General features: G+C 34.9%; 1 protein-coding gene across 6 annotated transcripts in view; it reads left to right on the forward strand.

Moving 5' to 3' along the window:
• Positions 1 to 19,571, forward strand: part of ECT2 (epithelial cell transforming 2) — a 70,264-nt gene extending 50,693 nt beyond the window's left edge. For 3 of the 6 annotated variants that reach the window (XM_028491285.2, XM_028491295.2, XM_028491310.1), the window contains 6 exons: positions 2,161 to 2,299; positions 3,595 to 3,749; positions 13,686 to 13,793; positions 14,972 to 15,118; positions 16,830 to 17,099; positions 18,355 to 18,409. In XM_028491285.2, the coding sequence (XP_028347086.1) occupies positions 2,161 to 2,299; positions 3,595 to 3,749; positions 13,686 to 13,793; positions 14,972 to 15,118; positions 16,830 to 17,054 (774 nt within the window). In that variant the 3' untranslated portion in view covers positions 17,055 to 17,099; positions 18,355 to 18,409. Of the gene's footprint in view, positions 1 to 2,160; positions 2,300 to 3,594; positions 3,750 to 13,685; positions 13,794 to 14,971; positions 15,119 to 16,829; positions 17,100 to 18,354 lie in introns of all 6 variants that reach the window. The other 3 variants (XM_055083822.1, XM_024124307.3, XM_024124308.3) reach the window with 1 other exon arrangement.
• The last annotated feature ends 457 nt before the right edge of the window (positions 19,572 to 20,028 follow it).

Here is a 20,028-nt window from a genome sequence, read left to right on the forward strand (position 1 = left end):
GCTCCGCAACGGGAGAGGCCACAGCAGAGGGAGGCCCGCATACCACAAAAAAAAAAAAAAAAAAAAAAAAAAAAAAGAGTTTTGTTGTTGTGAAGTTAGTGAAAAATGGTATTTTCATTTGGTCAGTACTGTCACAAAACACAAAAGTAAAGGCAGTGAAAATACTGTACAGAATTGACCTTACCCTGAACTGAGAAAGTTATAAAAAATCATGAGGCAGATAATTCTGAACTACTTGTCTCCCCCATAATGAGAGATTTAGCCTGCTCTGCTTTTGAGAACAGGGGCTAGGTAGAGTCAATTTTTGATCATATTTTATTTGAATCTGCAGTATCATGCTCACTGAGTACCGTGTAGCTGCTTAGTAGTTCTGTTTGTTTGCTTTCATTAAAGCTTTTGTAAGTTTTTCCTGTTGACGTTCATAGGTTCAGCTGGCTCCATTCATCTAATAGGTTAGGTTATCTGTACTTCCTTTGCTAATCTATTCTGGTCTTTATTCTCTTAATCCTTAGATAGTTGAGGCTTACTTTAAATTTTTTTATTTTACATCCCCTTCAATTTTTGTGAAGTCTTCTACAACTGGCTCATTGACTTACCTTCCATTTTAATTCTTGCCATTGGTCATTCCTTGTAGCCTCCAAGTCTGTTATCTGATACCCTGGCTTCTCACTTCCTTCATCGTCCTGAATTCAGTGACTTTTTGTTCTACTCTCTCTTAGTCTCCATGTCAGAATCACAGTAACTGTAACAGTTCTATTTCTAACATTAAGTTTGGACTCCAAATTTATAATTTGGACATTTAGATTTAAAAACTCTTATTCTTTAGCTTGTTTGTTTAAAAAAAAAAACAAAACTTTGAGCAAATTTGGAATGAAGAGAATGGTAAAAGTTAGAAGCATTTAAAATAGATTAAGATCTAAACTGATTTCACTTAAACATGTCAGGTGATGTGTTTGTATTTTGAGTTTTTACCTTGATGGACTAGCATTTGTATCATCAGTATTAGCACTTGTCATTGTTTTTCCTTTTTAAAAATGAACCTTAAAATTATTTATTTTGCTTAGCTAAATTAAAAGTATATTCAAATAGTACAGTGGAAGTAATTATTTAAAGAATCTGCTTTTTTCATATATTAATGTAAATGGGCTTTTAATATTTGATATGTATCATAGATCTGCGTCATATTTCTGCATCAATGTGAATATGATACTGACTGCTTTTTGATCTTTTCTCATTAGCCAACACAAGCTGTTAACAGTACATTTTTCAGCCTTACTTTGTCATATTCATGATGATGACCAATCTCAATTCATTAAGTAGCTTAATCTAAATTATTTTGTGTTAATGTCTTTCAGTTGATGATTATAACCCCCAAAGAAATGTTCTTTTAAAAAGGCAAAATAATATACTAGGATTTCATGGAAATGAAAACAATAAATTTAAAGACCTTATAAAATTCACAGAACTCAAATACATCATGAGTCACAGAGTCCTTTCTGATTTTGCTCCTGTCTTCTCCAGCATTACTTTACCTACGTCTTCCTTTGCATGAGTTCCCAGTTTAGGTAAAGTTATATCTTAACATAGCACCTTGACTTTATAATTTGTATCAATTTTTAATGTATTATTTAGTTACTTTAATTTTCCTATTTTTCAGTAGTATGTAGGTATCATGAGAGCCAGAACCATTTCTGTGTTATTCACTTCTTTATCCTCAGTGCCTTGCACAGCATCTGAGATAATTGTGTATTCTGCTCTTACACTGAAATCAATTATCTTTTGAACCCAAGGCAGCAATCCCAGAGCAACTATTCCCCTTTCCGAATTCAAGGCCTTTTATTGAAGGTTCCTTCATCTTTTGATCCTGTTACTTCTCACAGTGCTTCTAAGTTCTTTCACACCTCTGGGATCTTTTCCATATATCCTGTTTTCCTGACTTTTGAGCTCTTCTCATATAAACATGAGCATTTCTGCTATATAGTTACATGTATGAATTTGTCACATAGTAACTATGCTTCTTATCAGATAGTAATTTTGGAATGACTGGTAGTTAAATAAGCTGCATATAGATTTATGTGATTAGTGCCATTTTATTTTTAAGCATTTGGTGTTTGTTTTTATGTTACTGACGATGAGTTTTTTTTTTTTTTCTATAATCAGATAGCAAGAAAACGACACAAGGTTATTGGCACTTTTAGGAGTCCTCATGGCCAGACCCGACCCCCAGCTTCTCTTAAGCATATTCATCTAATGCCTCTTTCTCAGATTAAGAAGGTGCTAGACATACGAGAGACAGAAGGTATGGTCATTGGATAAACTATTGGCTAGATGAAAATAGTTTATAATCATTGAAAGTTTGATTCCCTTATATATATTTTTTAAACTGGTAAATTATCTTTAAATATTGTTGGTTAGTTCTGGCAAAGTAATTGTTCTTATACTTCAAGTACATCTCTAAGAACTGGGAGATTTTTTCAAATGAAAATACTATCTCAATCTGAAGGATATCTTCATCTCTTAAGGGACATAGAGCTTTTAAATGGTTACATGTCAAAATAGTGCCCATTCCCACACCAAAACTTATTTTTATTCCTTCAGAATCCAAAGGCCATTGTAGTCTATTACTGTGCCCCACAGCTTATAACCTTCCCTGTTGCCAATGGCTGTATTGTTAGGGATATGCTTAGGATATGACCAGGAATAGATGTGCATGAGTAAGTACACCCAAAGTAACTATGGTAGACTCAACATGGGCTCAAGTGTGTATTAAGGAAAGCTTTTACTCTATACTTTGGGAGTGTTAGAGAGGATTCTCTGATGGCCTGAAATTGGGAAAAGTTTATACCTACTGACGCAGTATCATTTTTTAAAATAGTACCTAGTGATGTGTGTGCCTGGCAATATTTTGCTTGTTTAGGCATATATTTTTACAGTGTAAATTGGTTCCATTACTGATCCCATCCTCAAATGATGGAAAGCTTTTAATTTATGGGAAACAATTAAAAAAAACTTGAATGGCAACTTATATTGCTATCTTTACTCAGTTGTCAAATTCTGGATTTATTAAAGGTTACCTAGAGCATTCACTTAAATGATCTCTATATTTTTGGATTATAATTATGGAAGACTTCATTGTTTAAAATAGGTTCTGTTTTAGCATCTTGGTCATAAAACATCTTGTAACAATTTTAATATTTGAGTATTTTATTTATTTGAACTTGATTTCAATAGGTTGAATTATTGAATTATTCTTACAATGTCACTTTAATTTAAAACTTAAATTCTAGAATTCTAAGAAATGATATAATCTAATTTTTAAAAACTCTATCAAAGAAAATATTAAATGTCATGGAAAATACTGCTTACTTAACAGTATCATTGTTGGTTCCTCCCATGGTACATACTATTATAATTCTTTCCAGTGTTTCAACTTAATATGATGCTATTCTGTCCAGTTAAAAACAGAGGGGACAGAAAAGGTAGAGAAGAGATAATTTTTTGGAATTTCATTGCTCTGAGGGAACTTAACTTGTGTTAAGTCTGTCATTTTCCAAGGAGTAACATATAATGTTTGTGATTATTTTGGAACCCTAGATTGCCATAATGCTTTTGCCTTGCTTGTGAGGCCACCTACAGAGCAGGCAAATGTGCTGCTCAGTTTCCAGATGACATCAGAGGAACTTCCAAAAGAAAACTGGCTAAAGATGCTATGTCGACATGTAGCCAACACCATTTGTAAAGCAGATGCTGTAAGTTCTTAAACCACTATTACAATGAAAGTTTAAACTCCATGGTAATGTACAGACTAAATGTGTACATTTCTAATGACTTGTTAATTATGAATGAAGGAGAGTTTATGTTGTGTTTATTGAGGAAAACTGATTTAAAAGTTGTTCTGGAGGAAATCTTTAAAAATATAGACACATGAAACATTTCTTTGAGTCCCTATCTTACAGACAGGGCCTCATATATAAGGCCTCATAGCCTTACAGCTCCTGTGGCTCTGCTGTAGTGAAGCTTTTGGGACTTATAATGTATTTTCATTAGTGCTCTTTGACTTGGCTATCTGTGAGAGAGTATTTTTGTTCTTATTGTTCTTTTATCTTATTGAGAGCAATAGGTGAGTTGTAGCAAGTTGCTTTTCCTGTCAGGCAAGTTGCCAATGCAGTTTTCTTAGTCCAGTCTCTTAAAATCAAATGCCATTATGAATATATAATCATTTTTATCCTGTACAGATTAAAGTGAAGATATATGAGAAAATCAAATTATTGAAGTTAAATGACTCACCAGAAATCAGGTAGCTTGTAGATCTTGGATGAAATCTAGGTCCATTAAAAGATAATTTGATTTCTTCATTATATATGGGAGAGACATGTGATAGATATAGATCCCTTCATCTTTGCACAAATGAAATAGATGGAGGAGAATGTATAGACAGATAACCTTTTCCAGTATAGTACTTGGACATTTCCTGTGGGAATAAAACATTTAGTTTATTATAGTTAAATCTGATCTTCAAAGACATTGAGGTAAAATTATTATTGCTTATAAAGTATTTACCTGTTTAGAAAAATTAACAGACTTTTAAATTTTATGTTTTTTAATTGAAGTATAGTTGATTTACAGTGTTGTGTTAGTTTCTGGTGTACAGCAAAGTGATTCAGTTATACATATATATACACGTATTCTTTTTCATTATGGTTTATTATAGGATACTGAATATAGTTCCCTGTGCTATACAGTAGGACCTTGTTGTTTATCCATTTTATGTATAGTAGTTTGTATCTGCTAATCCGAAACTCCTAATTTATCCCTCTCCCACGCCCGTTCCCCTTTGGTAACCATAAGTTCTTACATTTTCTATGTCTGTGAGTCTGTTTCTTTTTCGTAAATAAGTTCATTTATGTCATATTAGATTCCACATATAAGTGATATCATGATATTTGTCTTTCTCTTTGTGATTTACTTCATTTAGTATGATAATCTCTAGGTCCATCCATGTTGCTACATGGCATACTTTCATTCCTTTTCATGGCTGAGGGGTAGTCAGTCCATTTTTTTAAACTTTTTTTTCTTTTTAAATTAATTAATTACTTATTTTTGGCTGCATTGGGTCTTTGCTGCTGCTCACGGGATTTTTTCCTAGTTGTGGTGAGTGGGGGCTGCTCTTCATTGCTGTGCGCAGGCTTCTCATTGTGGTGGCTTCTCGTTGCAGAGCACGGGCTCTAGGCACGTGGGCTTCAGTAGTTGTGGCTCGCCACCAGGGAAGTCCCTATTCCATTTTGTATATATACCACATCTTCTTTATCCATTCATCTGTCAATGGACACTTAGGTTGTTTCCATGTCTCAGCAATTGTAAATTGTGCTGCTGTGGACATTGGGGTGTATGTATCTTTTTGAATTATAGTTTTCTCTGGATATATGCCCTGGAGTGGGATTCCTACATCATACAACAACTATATTTTTAGTTTTCTTAAGGAACCTCCATACTGTTTTCATAGTGGCTGCACCAGTTTACGTTCCAACCAACAGTGTAGGAGGGTTCCCTTTTTCTCCACACCCTCTCTGGGATTTGTTATTTGTAGACTTTTTAATGATGGACATTCTGACTGGTGTGAGGGGTACCTCATTGTAGGTTTGATTTTCATTTCTCTAATAATTAGTGATGTTGAGAATCTTTCCATGTGCCTCTTGGCCATCTGTATGTCTTCTTTGGAGAAATGTTTATTTAGGTCTTCTGCCCAGTTATTGATTGGGTTGTTTTTCTTGTTATAGAGTTGTATGAACTATTTGTATATTTTGGAAGTTAATCCCTTGTCGATTGAATCGTTTGCAAATATTTTCTCCCCTTTCGTAAGTTGTCTTTTCTTTATATGGTTTCCTTCCTGTGCAAAAGCTTATAAGTTTGATTAGGTCCCATTTGTTTAATTTTGCCTTTATTTCTATTGCCTTGGGAGACTGACCTAAGAAAACATAGGCACAATTTATGTCAGAATGTTTTGCCTATGTTCTCTTCTAGGAGTTTTATGGTGTCGTGTCTTATATTTAAGTCTTTACCATTTTGAGTTTATTTTTATATATGGCATGAGGGTGTGTTCTCACTTCATTGATTTACATGCAGCTGTCCAGCTTTCCCAGCACCAGTTGCTGAAGAGAGTGTCTTTTCTCCATTGTATATTCTTGCCTCCTTTGTCAAAGATTAATTGACTGTAGGTATGTTGGTTTATTTCTGGGCTCTCTGTTCTGTTCCATTGATCCATATGTCTTTTTGGGGGCCAATACAACACTGTTTTGATTACTGTAGCTTTGTAGTATCCTCTGACGTCTGAGAGGGTTATGCCTCCAGCCTTGTTATTTTTCCTCAGGATTGCTTTGGTAATTCTGGTTTCTTTATGGTTCCATATAAATATTAGGACTATTTGCTTGAGTTCTGTGAAAAACGTCATGAGTAACTTGATAGGGATTGCATTAAATCTGTAGATTGCTTTGGGTAGTATGGCCATGTTAACAATATTAATTCTTCCAATCAAGAGCATGATTTCATTTCTTTGAATCATCTTCAGTTCCCTTTAACAATTTTCTAGCATTCTAAGCATGTAAATCTTTCACCTCCTTGGTCAGGTTTATTCCTAAATATTTTTTGTGTGTGTGATGTGGTTTTAAAAGGGATTTTTTTCTTTTTTTTTTTTTTTAAACTTTCTGATATTTCATTGTTAGTGTAAAGAAATACAACATATTTTTGTATGTTAATCTTGTATCATTACCTTGCTGAATTTATCAGTTCTAATAGTTTTTGTGTGGAGTCTATAGGGTTTTCTATATTTAGTGTCATGTCACCTGCATGTAATGACAGTTTTACCTCTTTTCCAATTTTGATATCTTTTATTCCTTTTTCTTGTCCATTGCTGTGGCTCGGACTTCCAATCCTATGTTGAATAAAAGTGGTGAGAGTGGGCACCCTTGCCTTGTTCCAGATTTTAGTGGGAAGGCTTTCAGCTTTTCACCATTGAGTATTATCTTGGTTCTATTGCCTTGGGAGACTGACCTAAGAAAACATAGGCACAATTTATGTCAGAATGTTTTGCCTATGTTCTCTTCTAGGAGTTTTATGGTGTCGTGTCTTATATTTAAGTCTTTACCATTTTGAGTTTATTTTTATATATGGCATGAGGGTGTGTTCTCACTTCATTGATTTACATGCAGCTGTCCAGCTTTCCCAGCACCAGTTGCTGAAGAGAGTGTCTTTTCTCCATTGTATATTCTTGCCTCCTTTGTCAAAGATTAATTGACTGTAGGTATGTTGGTTTATTTCTGGGCTCTCTGTTCTGTTCCATTGATCCATATGTCTTTTTGGGGGCCAATACAACACTGTTTTGATTACTGTAGCTTTGTAGTATCCTCTGACGTCTGAGAGGGTTATGCCTCCAGCCTTGTTATTTTTCCTCAGGATTGCTTTGGTAATTCTGGTTTCTTTATGGTTCCATATAAATATTAGGACTATTTGCTTGAGTTCTGTGAAAAACGTCATGAGTAACTTGATAGGGATTGCATTAAATCTGTAGATTGCTTTGGGTAGTATGGCCATGTTAACAATATTAATTCTTCCAATCAAGAGCATGATTTCATTTCTTTGAATCATCTTCAGTTCCCTTTAACAATTTTCTAGCATTCTAAGCATGTAAATCTTTCACCTCCTTGGTCAGGTTTATTCCTAAATATTTTTTGTGTGTGTGATGTGGTTTTAAAAGGGATTTTTTTCTTTTTTTTTTTTTTAAACTTTCTGATATTTCATTGTTAGTGTAAAGAAATACAACATATTTTTGTATGTTAATCTTGTATCATTACCTTGCTGAATTTATCAGTTCTAATAGTTTTTGTGTGGAGTCTATAGGGTTTTCTATATTTAGTGTCATGTCACCTGCATGTAATGACAGTTTTACCTCTTTTCCAATTTTGATATCTTTTATTCCTTTTTCTTGTCCATTGCTGTGGCTCGGACTTCCAATCCTATGTTGAATAAAAGTGGTGAGAGTGGGCACCCTTGCCTTGTTCCAGATTTTAGTGGGAAGGCTTTCAGCTTTTCACCATTGAGTATTATCTTGGCTGGGGGTTTCTCAAAACAGCTTTTATTATGTTGCGATATGTTCCCTCTATACCTGCTTTGGTAAGAGTTTTTATCATGAATGGACATTGAATTTTATCAGATGCTTTTCCTGCATCTATTGAGATGATCATGTGTTTTTTGTCTTTTCTTTGGTTGATTTGGTGTTATCACACTGATTGATATTTGTATGTTGATTTCTATGTTGAACCATCTTTGTGACCCTGGGATGAATCCAACTTGATTGTGGTATATGATCTTGTTTTTATGTGTTGTTGGATTTGGTTTGCTAATATTTTGTTGAGAATTTTTGCATTTATATCCATCAAAGATATTGGCCTTTAATTTTCTTTTTTGGTATTGTTTTTGGTTTTGGTATCAGGGTGATGGTGGCTTTCTAGAATGACTTTGGGAGTGTTCCCTTTTCAATCTTTTGGTGGAAGAGTTTGGGGAGGGTTTTTATAAGTTCTTCTTTGTATGTTTGGTAGAATTCCCCAGTGAAGCCATCTGGTCCTGACTTCGGTTTGCAGGGAGTTTTTTCATTACATATTGTATTTCACTTCTAGTGAATGGTCTGTTCAAATTTTCTTTCTTCTTCATTCAGTTTTGGTGGGTTGTATGTTTCTAGAAAATTGTACATTTTTTCTAGGTTGTTGAATTTGTTGGCATATAATTGTTCATTGTATTGTCTTAAGTTTTTTTAATTTCTGTGGTATTAGTTGTTATAGCTCCTCTTTCATTTCTTATTTTGTTTATTTGGGTCCTCTGTTCTTGATGAGCCTGAAGAGAGGTTTGTTGATTTTGTTCACCATTTCAAAGAACCAGCTCTTTTCTATTTTTTAAAAATGTATATTTTATTTTCTCTCTGATCTTTATTATTTCCTTCCTTATAAGAACTTCTTTTGCTGCATGCCATAGATTTTGTATGGTTGTGTTTTTATGTCATATGTTTCAAGGTACCTTCTGATTTCCTCTTTGATTGCATCAATCAACCCATTGGTTTTTGTAGCATGTTTTTTAGTCTCCCTGTAATCATTTTTTTCTCATTTCTCTTTTTGTGGTTGATTTCTAGTTTCACAGCCTTTGTGGTCAGAAAAGATGCTTGAAATAATTTCTATCCTCTTAAATTTGTTCAGGCTTGTTTTTTATCCTAGTATGTGGTTCATCCTAGCGATTATTCCATGTGCACTTAAAAAGAGTGTGTATTCTGGTTTTTTTGGGTGTAATGTCCTGAAAATATCAATTAAGTCTAACTGTTCTATTGTACCGTTTAGGATCTCTGTTGCCTTACTGATTTTTATATCTGGAAGATCTGTCCATTGGTGTGAGTGAGGTGTTAAAGTCTCTTACTATTGTATTCCTGTCAATTTCTCCCTTTGTGTCTGTTACCATTTGCTTTTTGTATTTAGGTGCTCCTATATTGCATATGTTAACAAGTGTTATGTTAATGAGTGTAATAGCCTCTTCTTGTATTGACCCTTTTATCATTACAGAGTGTCCTTTTTTGTCTTTATTACATTAGTTTTAGAGTCTGTTTTGTCTGATAGGAGTATTGCTAGACCCACTTGCTTGTCATTTCTGTTTGCATGAAATATCTTTTTCCATCTCATCACTTTCAATCTATGTGTGTCCTTCACCCTAAAGTGGGTCCCTTATAGGCAGCATATTGTAAGCTCCTGTTTTTTTATTCAATCTTCCACTCTATATCTTTTTATTAGAGAATTTAGTCCATTGACATTTTAGGTAATTATTGATAGATATGTATTTATTGCCATTTTAAATCTTGTTTTCCAGTTGATTTTGTATTTCTTCTTTGTTCCTTTCTTTTTGTTTTTCATTTTGTAGTTTGATGGTTTTCTTTTGTATTATGCTTTTGTTCTGTTCTTTTTGTTTTCTGTGAATCTGTTGTATATTTTTCATACTCTCTTCCCCCACATTTTATGATTTTGATGTCCTCTTTTACATCTTCATGTTTATTCTTTTGGTGTTCATTGTAGTTATCATCGCTTTCACAAAAGTTTATTTTTTTAATCTGTATACTGGCTTATTTAAGTGATTTACTTTCCAATTGAGATATTTCTCTTTCCTCTAGATTCTTGCTTCTTTTCTATTTAGAGAAGACCTTTCAGTATTCCTATTAGGATAGGTTTAATATTGCTGTATTCTTTTAGTTTTTGCTTATCTGAGAAATTCTTTATCTCTCTTTCTATCCTAAGTGATAATCTTGCTGGGTAAGTATCCTGGGTTGCAGCTTCTTCCCTTTCAAGACTTTGAATATATCTTGCTACTCCCTTCTGGTCTTCAATGTTTCTGTAGAGAAATCAGCTGATAGCCTTATGGGGTTTCCGTTGTAATTAACACTTTGTTTTTCTCTTGCTGCCTTTAGAATCCTCTTTATATCTTTTAACTTTTGCCATTTTAATTATAATGTCTTGGTGTAGGTCTGTTTGGGTTCATCTTGTTTGGGACCCTCTGTGCTTCCTGTACCTGGGTATCTGTTTCCTTCTTTATATTTGGGAAGTTATCAGCCATAATTTCTTCAAATACATTTTTGATCCCCTTTTCTCTTTGTTTTCCTTTTGGGATCCCTATTATGCATGGATCTGGATACTTTATATTATCCCATAGGTCTCGTTTATTGCTTTCCTTTTTTTTTTTTCATTTGTGTTTCTGTCTGCTGTTCTGATTGGGTGATTTCCATTATTCTATTTTCCAGATCACTTATTAGTTCTTTTGCATTATCCAGTTTGCTGTTGATTGCCTCGAGCTCAGCTTTTGTTTTGGCAAATGAGTTTTCTAAGTTAATTGCCTCCTTTTTATAGTTTTTAGTTCCTTTTTACAGTAATGTGCATTTCTGTTGATAGACTTGCTTAATTACTTCAGTATTTTCATTACCTCCTTTTTGGACTCGGGATCTGCTAGACTGCAGATGTCTGTTTCATTGTTCTTTCAGGGGAATTCTCTTGGTCTTTTAATTGGGAGTGTTTCCTCTGCTTCATTTTACTTCTATTTCTCTGACTCTGTGAATTAAGGAGAGATAGTTATCTGCTGTGGTCTTGAAGGGCTGTTTTTTGTGTTTCCCTGTGTAGCCTTCATGAGTGTAATATTTTTGTGCAAGGGCTGTTTTTATTATGGATGTCTGCCACATTTTTCTTTAGTGTGTGTTAGCCGTTATCCCCTTGATAGGGGGTATGATTGTTACCGTGATGACCAGAGCCTGCACTGGATGTTGAGCGTGGCCTCCTCTTTGCTCTTTGGTTGTCACAGCCCTGTCAGGGGCAGGGTCTGCTCCCCAGTTGTTGGAGTAGATGCCATCAGCTCTGTTTCTGGACTGGTGTGAGGTAGGTGGGGCTTGAATGCCCCTGCTGGGAGAGGAGCCCCTGATTATTCCTCTGCAGAAGCTGTCTACTTGGAAGTCGCTCTGTGGTTTTGCCTGTTACCTGTTGTGTGGGCTCACCAAAGTATACTGTCTTTGGCACTGCCCTCAGACCCACCTCAACCATGGGAATTCAGGCAGTAAGCTTGGGTATCCCTCAGGTGCTGTGCTCACAAAGCCACTAGCATAGATCTTTTGACATGGAACCACTGAGTTCAAGCACTGGTACGCCATGGTCACGCACCTGGACTGGGTCGAGCACCTGGACCCACCGTAGGAGTTACTGAGTCAGCCCAGACCCCGGCCCTACCTCTGTGTGTGAGCGCCAGCAGAGCCTGCTATCGCCAGACCTGCCTCAGCCACAGGAGCACCAATAATCTACTCTGATGTCCTGCAGGCACTGGGTTTACAAAGCTGTCTCAGGTGAACAAATCCGCAGATATCACAGCTGCTGGAACACTCAGATTTCAACCCTGCTTCTGAAGTTGTGCGGCCGCTGGCCATAGGCTAGGGTTTCAGCCCTGCCTTCATGTGTGGGCAACTCACCCAAGCTTGCTCGCTCCCAAAACATAGAAGCAGAGCCTCACCCTCTGTGAGCACACTGAGAATGAGGCTGCTGTTCCAGGCCCCACCCCTCCCTTCGAGCTTGCAGGTTAACAAGGGGGCGTCAATGACAGATCTGGGCTCCTTCTTGCACATGCCCCCGTTTGCAGCTGTGGACCACACTCCAGCCCCTTCATGCGGTCTCCATGCAGCCAATCCCAGTCTTCTCCTCAGGTCTGTCCTCTGAAGCCCAAGTTTCAGCACTCAGCCCCTGTGTGTACCAGCAGATGTGGGTCCTAGGCTGGGGATTGCAGTGAGATGGCCAGGGCCTTCTGTGCAGGTCTCTCTTTGTTCTCTTTGTTGCACACTAGCTGCAGCACTCTCCTCCGAGCTTCTGAAGCTCCCTTTCTCTCCCCACTGATCTCCTCTGCTGGTAAAGTGTCTTCCCAGGGTGAGGGAACCTTTCCTCTTTCACAGCACCCTCCCAGGAGCACAGATCCTGTCCCAATTCCCGTTTTCTTTCTTTCACCCTACCCTGTTAGGTGGTGATCTTTCTTGCATTTTGGTTTTATGAGATCTTCTGCTGGCATTCAGCAGGTATACTGTGAGAATTATTCCACATGTAGATGTATTTGTGGTATATTTGTGGGAGGAGGTGAGTTCCACTTCCTTCTATTCCACCACCTCCTCTGGTCCTTGATTTGTTTGTTTTTTAAAAATTTCTGTGGGCCAACAATATGTTGTTATAAATAAAGGATTGTTCCACAAAAAGGTTCATAGAAGGAAATACAGTGCTAATGCGTACAACAGAGTGCTGACGAGAAAAGAGATGCAGACAGCTTTTCGTAAAGCCAAAAAACTGCTCATTATAAGGAAGAATTTTTTCTCATAGTTCTAGATATCCATATATAAAATGGATTTCTGCAGTATAGTGATTGCCTATTAGAGATTACTCCTGCATTTATGACAATGTCCGACTACATGGCTTATGCAGTCCTTTCTAAATTAATAACCATGATTCTGAAGTGTAAACGGTTAATGCAAAAATTTCCTTAAAATAAAATCTATTGAATTACTAGCCACAGGATGGCTAATAACTCTAGAACTGAAATATAAACAGGTAATGAAGATATTTCATAAAGTAAAATTAACCACAAGATGGCAGCAAACATTTAACTATATCCTGATTTATACTGTGTTAACCCACAAAATTCTTCCCAGTTGTGAAATTTTGTTACTAAGAAATGTTTGTAAATTTAGATATTCAGTTGCGCTCTTTCCTCCATTTCAAATATTATGCATAGTAAATTTTTTAAAAGCCCTGAGTCGGTGTCTTATCATTTGAGAACTTTGCCATGTTGAAGAGAAAATACTTCTATACTCACACACACACACACACACACACACACACACACACACACTGTAAAAAATATAAAAATCTGATTCTTTGAATCAGTTTTTGTCCTTCTGTTTATATACTTTTTGAGGCCTTAAATAAATTTCAGAGTAGAAATTTTGTCAAACACATCAGAAATCTTGAGTAGCTTTATTTATATATGCTCCCTATGTGTGCATATAAGTTCTTAAAGGTTTGATTTTAGGAACAGTTGTGTATTTTTATTTTATTTGTTTATCTTAAAATAAAAATATTAATTTTCAACAGGAGAATCTTATTTACACTGCTGATCCAGAATCCTTTGAAGTAAATACGAAAGATATGGACAGTACATTGAGTAGAGCATCTAGAGCAATAAAAAAGACTTCAAAAAAGGTGAGTCTTAGTGAAATTATTATTCAGCATATCTCCAAAATGTATTTTTCAGAGTATATTAAAATAGTATTGCCATAGACATCAGGTAGTGTATAAAATAAAGCTGTTTTTGGTTCTAGGAAATGGCCTACAGAGATAATAGTTTAGCTCAGTGAATTCTTTGGCACAGTAATTATAACAGTTTGTTATCCTTCCCATTCTAGTTACTATACTTCTGATGGTGTTTTAGGTATAGATACGTGTGCATTCATGTTAGAAATTGCCTCAGATATTTTTCAGCAAAGGGCACACAGTAGAGTCAGGAAACCTGGGATCTATTCCTTACCATAAGTGTGTTTCAGACTTCTAATGATGAAGATAGCTTTGTTACTTAGTATTGAAGTTGTTGAGGACTACACAAGAAAGTTGGTAATAGGGCTTTTTAAAAGTAGAACTAGACTTTTAATTTTACAGGTAACATTTTGCAACTGTAGTCTACTTGCTAGGTTTATAAGTTTTTTGGTTGTTGTTTTCCTTGCCTTTGAGGGGAGGCTTTATACTTTAATCATCATTGTATCTCTGCATTTAACATGTATGATGTATATAGTAGATAAGCATGTTAACAGTGATGATTCACATAAACTCCTACACTTTTTCAATTAAAGAAATTGAAGTTTAAGTGACTTTGGATCAAAGATCTCACAACTAGGGCTTCCCTGGTGGTGCAGTGCTTGTGAGTCCGCCTGCCGATGCGGGGGACACGGGTTCATGCCCCGGTCTGGGAGGATCCCACATGCCGCAGAGCAACTGGGCCCTTGAGCCATGGCCGCTGAGCCTACGGGTCCGGAGCCTGTGCTCCGCAACGGGAGAGGCCACAACAGTGAGAGGACCGCGTACTGCAAAAAAAATAAAAAGATCTCACAACTAAATTGTAGCAGAATCAGATAACACCCACGTTTCTTCTCTCATGCCAAATTTTCCCTTCCCACTTTCTCCTGCTAGACTAGTGCTCTGTGAAACCAAGGTGGAGTAATCTACAATGTACTACATTTTCTCACTGCTTTGTACAAAGAGATTCTAATTCTGCTATATACTTTTTATAGAAAAACTTTCCGTGTGAATTTGGCTTTGTTTACATATAATTGTTCTAATCAGTTAGATTTGTCTAGGTTTTTTAATTAGTTGTAATTTAACTCTAGGTTACAAGAGCATTCTCTTTCTCCAAAACTCCAAAAAGAGCTCTACGAAGGGCTCTTATGACATCCCAAAGTTCAGTGGAGGGAAGAAGTCCTTCTAGCAATGATAAGCATGTAATGAGTCGTCTGTCTAGCACATCATCATTAGCAGTAAGTAATTTTGATTTAATGGGCTAAATGACTCCAAATTTATGAAGTTGGTGTGGAATTTGTTAACTTTTTAAAGATGGAAATATTAATATCTCCATCAATTTTTTGGATATATCTAAGCATCTGACCTCTTTACTGGGTTAGGTAACTGAGAAAACCTCACTTAATGAACTAGAAACTTACTTAATGTGTAGTTTGATATGAAATTTTATTGGGATTGAGATGTAGATCTCTAAGAAAGAAACATGTTTCAATCTGGCCTATCACTTTACTGATGTAAATAGCAATGGTTCTATTTATAATTGGCTCCAGTAATATAGCAGAGACTGAGTTTTATTTCTTTTATTCTGTGATGAATATATAATCTCTGAAGCTGTGACTATCAAAGGATGATATGGGTTCTAAATTCATGTATATATTTTTAAATGTTTCCTGAGCAATCCAAATTCCCAACAGTGTCAGAATTTTAGTCATTTGATTATATTAAGGACATTGCTAACATTTATTACTGTCACTAAATAGTGATGTATCTGTCCTTTGTAAAAATTATTAACCTTACCTACTAAGGTTAAGAAAAGCAAGTGACTCTCACTTCTTAGCTGTATGTCCTTCAGCAAGTTTCCTATTCTCTCTTATCCCCATTTTTGCAGATGAGAAAAAAGAGGTTAATAGTACTTACCTATGGTGTTATGGTAGAGAGTAAATACACACACACACACACACACACACACACACACACTCACATTTAATGTGATTATGTACTCAAAGGCAGTTTGAGTAGTGGTTAAGAGCATGAACTCTGGAACCCACATGTTCAAATCCCGGTTCTGCTATTTGCTAGCAGTGTGACTTTTGTCAGCTTATTAGAGATCTTCCTGTTTCAATTTCACTGTCTGTAAAATGAATCTAAAGTAGTAGTTGTAAGGATTAAATAAGTTAATATACACAAAGTGCACAAAGGGAGTGCTTTGGTGTTCTATAAATGGTTACCTTTAATTGTTAAAATTTATACAGAAAAGGCACATAATGCTTAATAACTTATAAAGCTAGTTAAGTCATTAGTTAATGTACACCAAAGGTTACAGCTAGGGCTTCCCTGGTGGTGCAGTGGTTGAGAGTCTGCCTGCTGATGCAGGGGACACGGGTTCGTGCCCCGGTCTGGGAAGATCCCACATGCCGCGGAGCAGCTGGGCCCGTGAGCCATGGCCGCTGAGCCTGCGCATCCGGAGCCTGTGCTCCGCAACGGGAGAGGCCACAGCAGTGAGAGGCCCACATACCGCAAAAAAAAAAAAAAAAAAAAAAAGGTTACAGCTAAATATGAGTATGTTTATACAGACTTTTAATCAAGATTAACCTTCCAGTGAGAGAGAAGTTGTACTTAGTTGATGATATAAATTTTTGCAAAGAAATTTGATTAATGAAGAATATATTGAAATTGACAAAATTTAGCATTCATTTACTAAAATCGGATTGTAAGCTTTCTGAAGGCCGAAGTACTATCCTTGTTTATTTCCTGCATTTATAGTAACTATTATAAACATTATTGCTTTTCAAACGAAGATAATTGGATTTTTTTAGAAGAACTTTGGAAAATTAATATATATTATTTATGATTTTGTCAATTTTATGTAGACAACATAAATAAGAAGTACCTAAAATATCTTTAAGACATTCATGTCCTCTTCTCAATTGCCTATTTCTGTTCTAACAGATTATCCATTCTGTTTCCACAAGCACTATAATTGGATTTACTAAGCATGGTTATGTTCAGCGCTCAAACTCTACTGGTGGGCGCTCTCAAAACTCCTGGTTTCGATCTATACGTCATTCTGCCTCACAAGCTAGTTTTTCAGAGATGCTAGAAGGAAATACTGAGTTTTCAAATTTCAAAAAAAAAGTTCTATCCAAGTCATCTTTGACATTTGTGAAGAATTAGGAGATATGCCAACCAGTAATGGAAACAAGCCTCGTGAAGTTTAATGTGAGCTTATTAGCTATTTGAAGTTTGCGTTTGTAAAAAAAGAAAGTATTTTTCTCCACTGAATTACTTATTAGGTGGGTGGGGACTTTTGAATTCACAACTTTATAACTGCTTTGAATTCACAACATAGGCTTAATAGCATTTCTTTGCTTATTGGCACATAAAGATATGTTTGCAAGATAATTTACTCATAAGTCCAGAAAAAATCAGTCCCATTAGAGATTTTCTTATTTATGAAAATGATTATTTAAAAAATAGTAATTGTCCTGTGAAGTGGATTTATATTACAGATCTGATTCTTAATCTTAGATTTATGACATTTATGTAAAATTTATGCTTTTAATATGGCAAATCATAAAGGTTTTACCTGAGAAAATGTAAACTATTATACTATGTACTTAAATCATTGCTTTGCTATCACTTGAATGGTGATACTTTACCAACCTAGCTCTTTAAACACTTCATTTTATTTACTACCTAGTTGAAGAGAACTTATAGCTAGCTACCTTGCTGGCTCTCAGTTTAGTTTCAGTTAGCCATTAATATCTGCTAAAATAAAACAGTACCTTTATAATTTGTTTTGATTTACACCCCCTCTTGAGTGTTTGGTATTCATGTGTATGTGTCTTTGTTATTAAAAATCTGATGATATTTAACTTTGACACTCTGAAACAATAAGTTTAAACAGCTTAGTATATTAATAATCTCTATTATCAGAAGCACTGCTGTTTTGCTCAGTTTTTATATGGAGCAAAATCATACATACACACAAACATATACAGACATATAAATATGGGTTGCATACATAATATAAAAACTTTTGGAGTTTATGACTTTTAATTTAGAAAATTATTTCCCATGAAGTAATTTTACTCCTCTTAATTCTGCTTTATGATTAAGTTAAGAAGAAACCACTAGGGTTTGTCTTTTTAACCTCAAAACTTATCTTCTAATTTATAATTTTAAAAAAACCTGAAACACTAAGCATATATCTGTTTCAACTGAGTTCATATGTAGTAAACTAGTCTATCCATTTGTTTCTTGTTTTCAGAATGCTAAAATAGTTTTAATTATGTGTTCTCCCCACCCTTCCCCCTAATTTTAAGTTTCTGTTTATTTAAAGAGTTTAGATTTTTCAGATGTCTTAATTGTTATGATAATTTGTAAAATGTAAAAATGACATGTATGATACTAAACTGTATATTACAATTTTTAAAAGAAAAAATTTTAAGTACAGAATATTTTGTCTTTACAGGGCATCCCATCTCCTTCCCTTGTCAGCCTTCCTTCCTTCTTTGAAAGGAGAAGTCATACTTTAAGTAGATCTACAACTCATTTGATATGAAGCTTAAAAAAAAATCTTAATTTGTAGAAACTTTTAAACAACCTCATATTCAAATAAGAAACTGACTTAAATGGTACTTGTCATTAGCACTTGGTGAACGCTGGAAAGAAGGTAACACTAAACTATGCCATTTTATTTTCTTCTTGAAAGAGTAAGGTTAGCCTCTTACATTTTTTGAGTTAATTCATGTAAATTATATTGATTTTGATGTAATTTTTCTCTTTGTTGAATCCAATTGAAGACCAATCATTTAAGTTATTCATGATATTAGTAACTTTGCCACATGATACAGTAAATGAATTTTATTGGCTGATGCCAAATACTGATGTGAATCTCTTTGTACAGTGTCCATGAATGAATTTTTGGAAATAAATATCTATGTATCTCAATTTGTTCAGAAATTAAGTGATACCACAGTACTTACTAGATAAAAACCTGCATAGATCTCTGAATAGTGGGTTCTTGGTCCACATGTGCTATTTAAAGTAGTTATTTAACTGCTCCTTTTGCAGTTTATTTTATAAATAAAGATACAGCATGTGGATTTTTAAAGATTTGCCACTATTAACAAGAATAACATTTAAAGGAGATGGTTTCAAAATACGCTTGCAAATTGAGATAAGGGCAGAAAGATTAGAAAATAATGTATATTTTGCACAAACATGATACTGGTGTATACTTGTAGCTGTTTAAGGGATAATATACTTATGATGATTTTAGCCATTAGCAAATCTTGATTTAGTTTGATAGTGTGTGGAATTTTATTTTGAAGAATAAGACCATGGGGAAATTGTGGTAAAGATTGTTTATATTCTTTATGAAATAATTCTAAAGTTGGCTAACCTGCTGTAAAATACATAGATATGTGTATGGTCAAATTTTTATCATGGCCTCATAATTAATTGTAAAACTGAAATACATTTATTTGCTTTTGTAAAATATTTTTCAAACCCTGATGTTATCTTTCACAGTAGTCTTTTTTTTTTAAGTCAGTAATACAAATTAATCAAGTTCCTATGAATAAATGCATTTTTATTTCCTTCCTGTTTAGGGAGTACTGCAAATGTTTGTCACTTAACAATTTTCAGTTATCAGTTATAATAGTTTAACTGACTATATAGATTTTTTTCTATGCCACATACGTACCACTTTTAAATAGTAAATGATCCTTTATTGCTATATTTTAAAAGCAGTTGTATTAGGAAGAACTTTGTAAATAAATACTTAAAACTCAAGTATATTTTATGTTTCATGTTTTAAACAGTTCTTTCAGACAAATTTTCATAGGCCAGTATGAATGCTTATATCAACCTTTGCTCTGTATTTGCTTGCATATTTATTGCTTATTCCTCTATTAGTATTTGTAAGCATTATGTATACTGGGCAATGTGTAAATTAGGAGTCTTTAATCTGGAATCTACTTTGCAGAATGGAGGTAGTGAATCCTATGATAGTTTATATAAAAGTTTATGTTTATGTGCATGTATGCATTTTTTCTGGCAGAAAATACACAACTTTTATCATTGTATTGGGATGGAGGGAGCTATGGTTGCCTCCAAAGATGTGGGTTTTCCAGGGAGAGGA

Source organism: Physeter macrocephalus, chromosome 1 (genome assembly GCF_002837175.3).
Source record: "Physeter macrocephalus isolate SW-GA chromosome 1, ASM283717v5, whole genome shotgun sequence".
Classification (NCBI taxonomy): Eukaryota; Metazoa; Chordata; class Mammalia; order Artiodactyla; family Physeteridae; genus Physeter; species Physeter macrocephalus.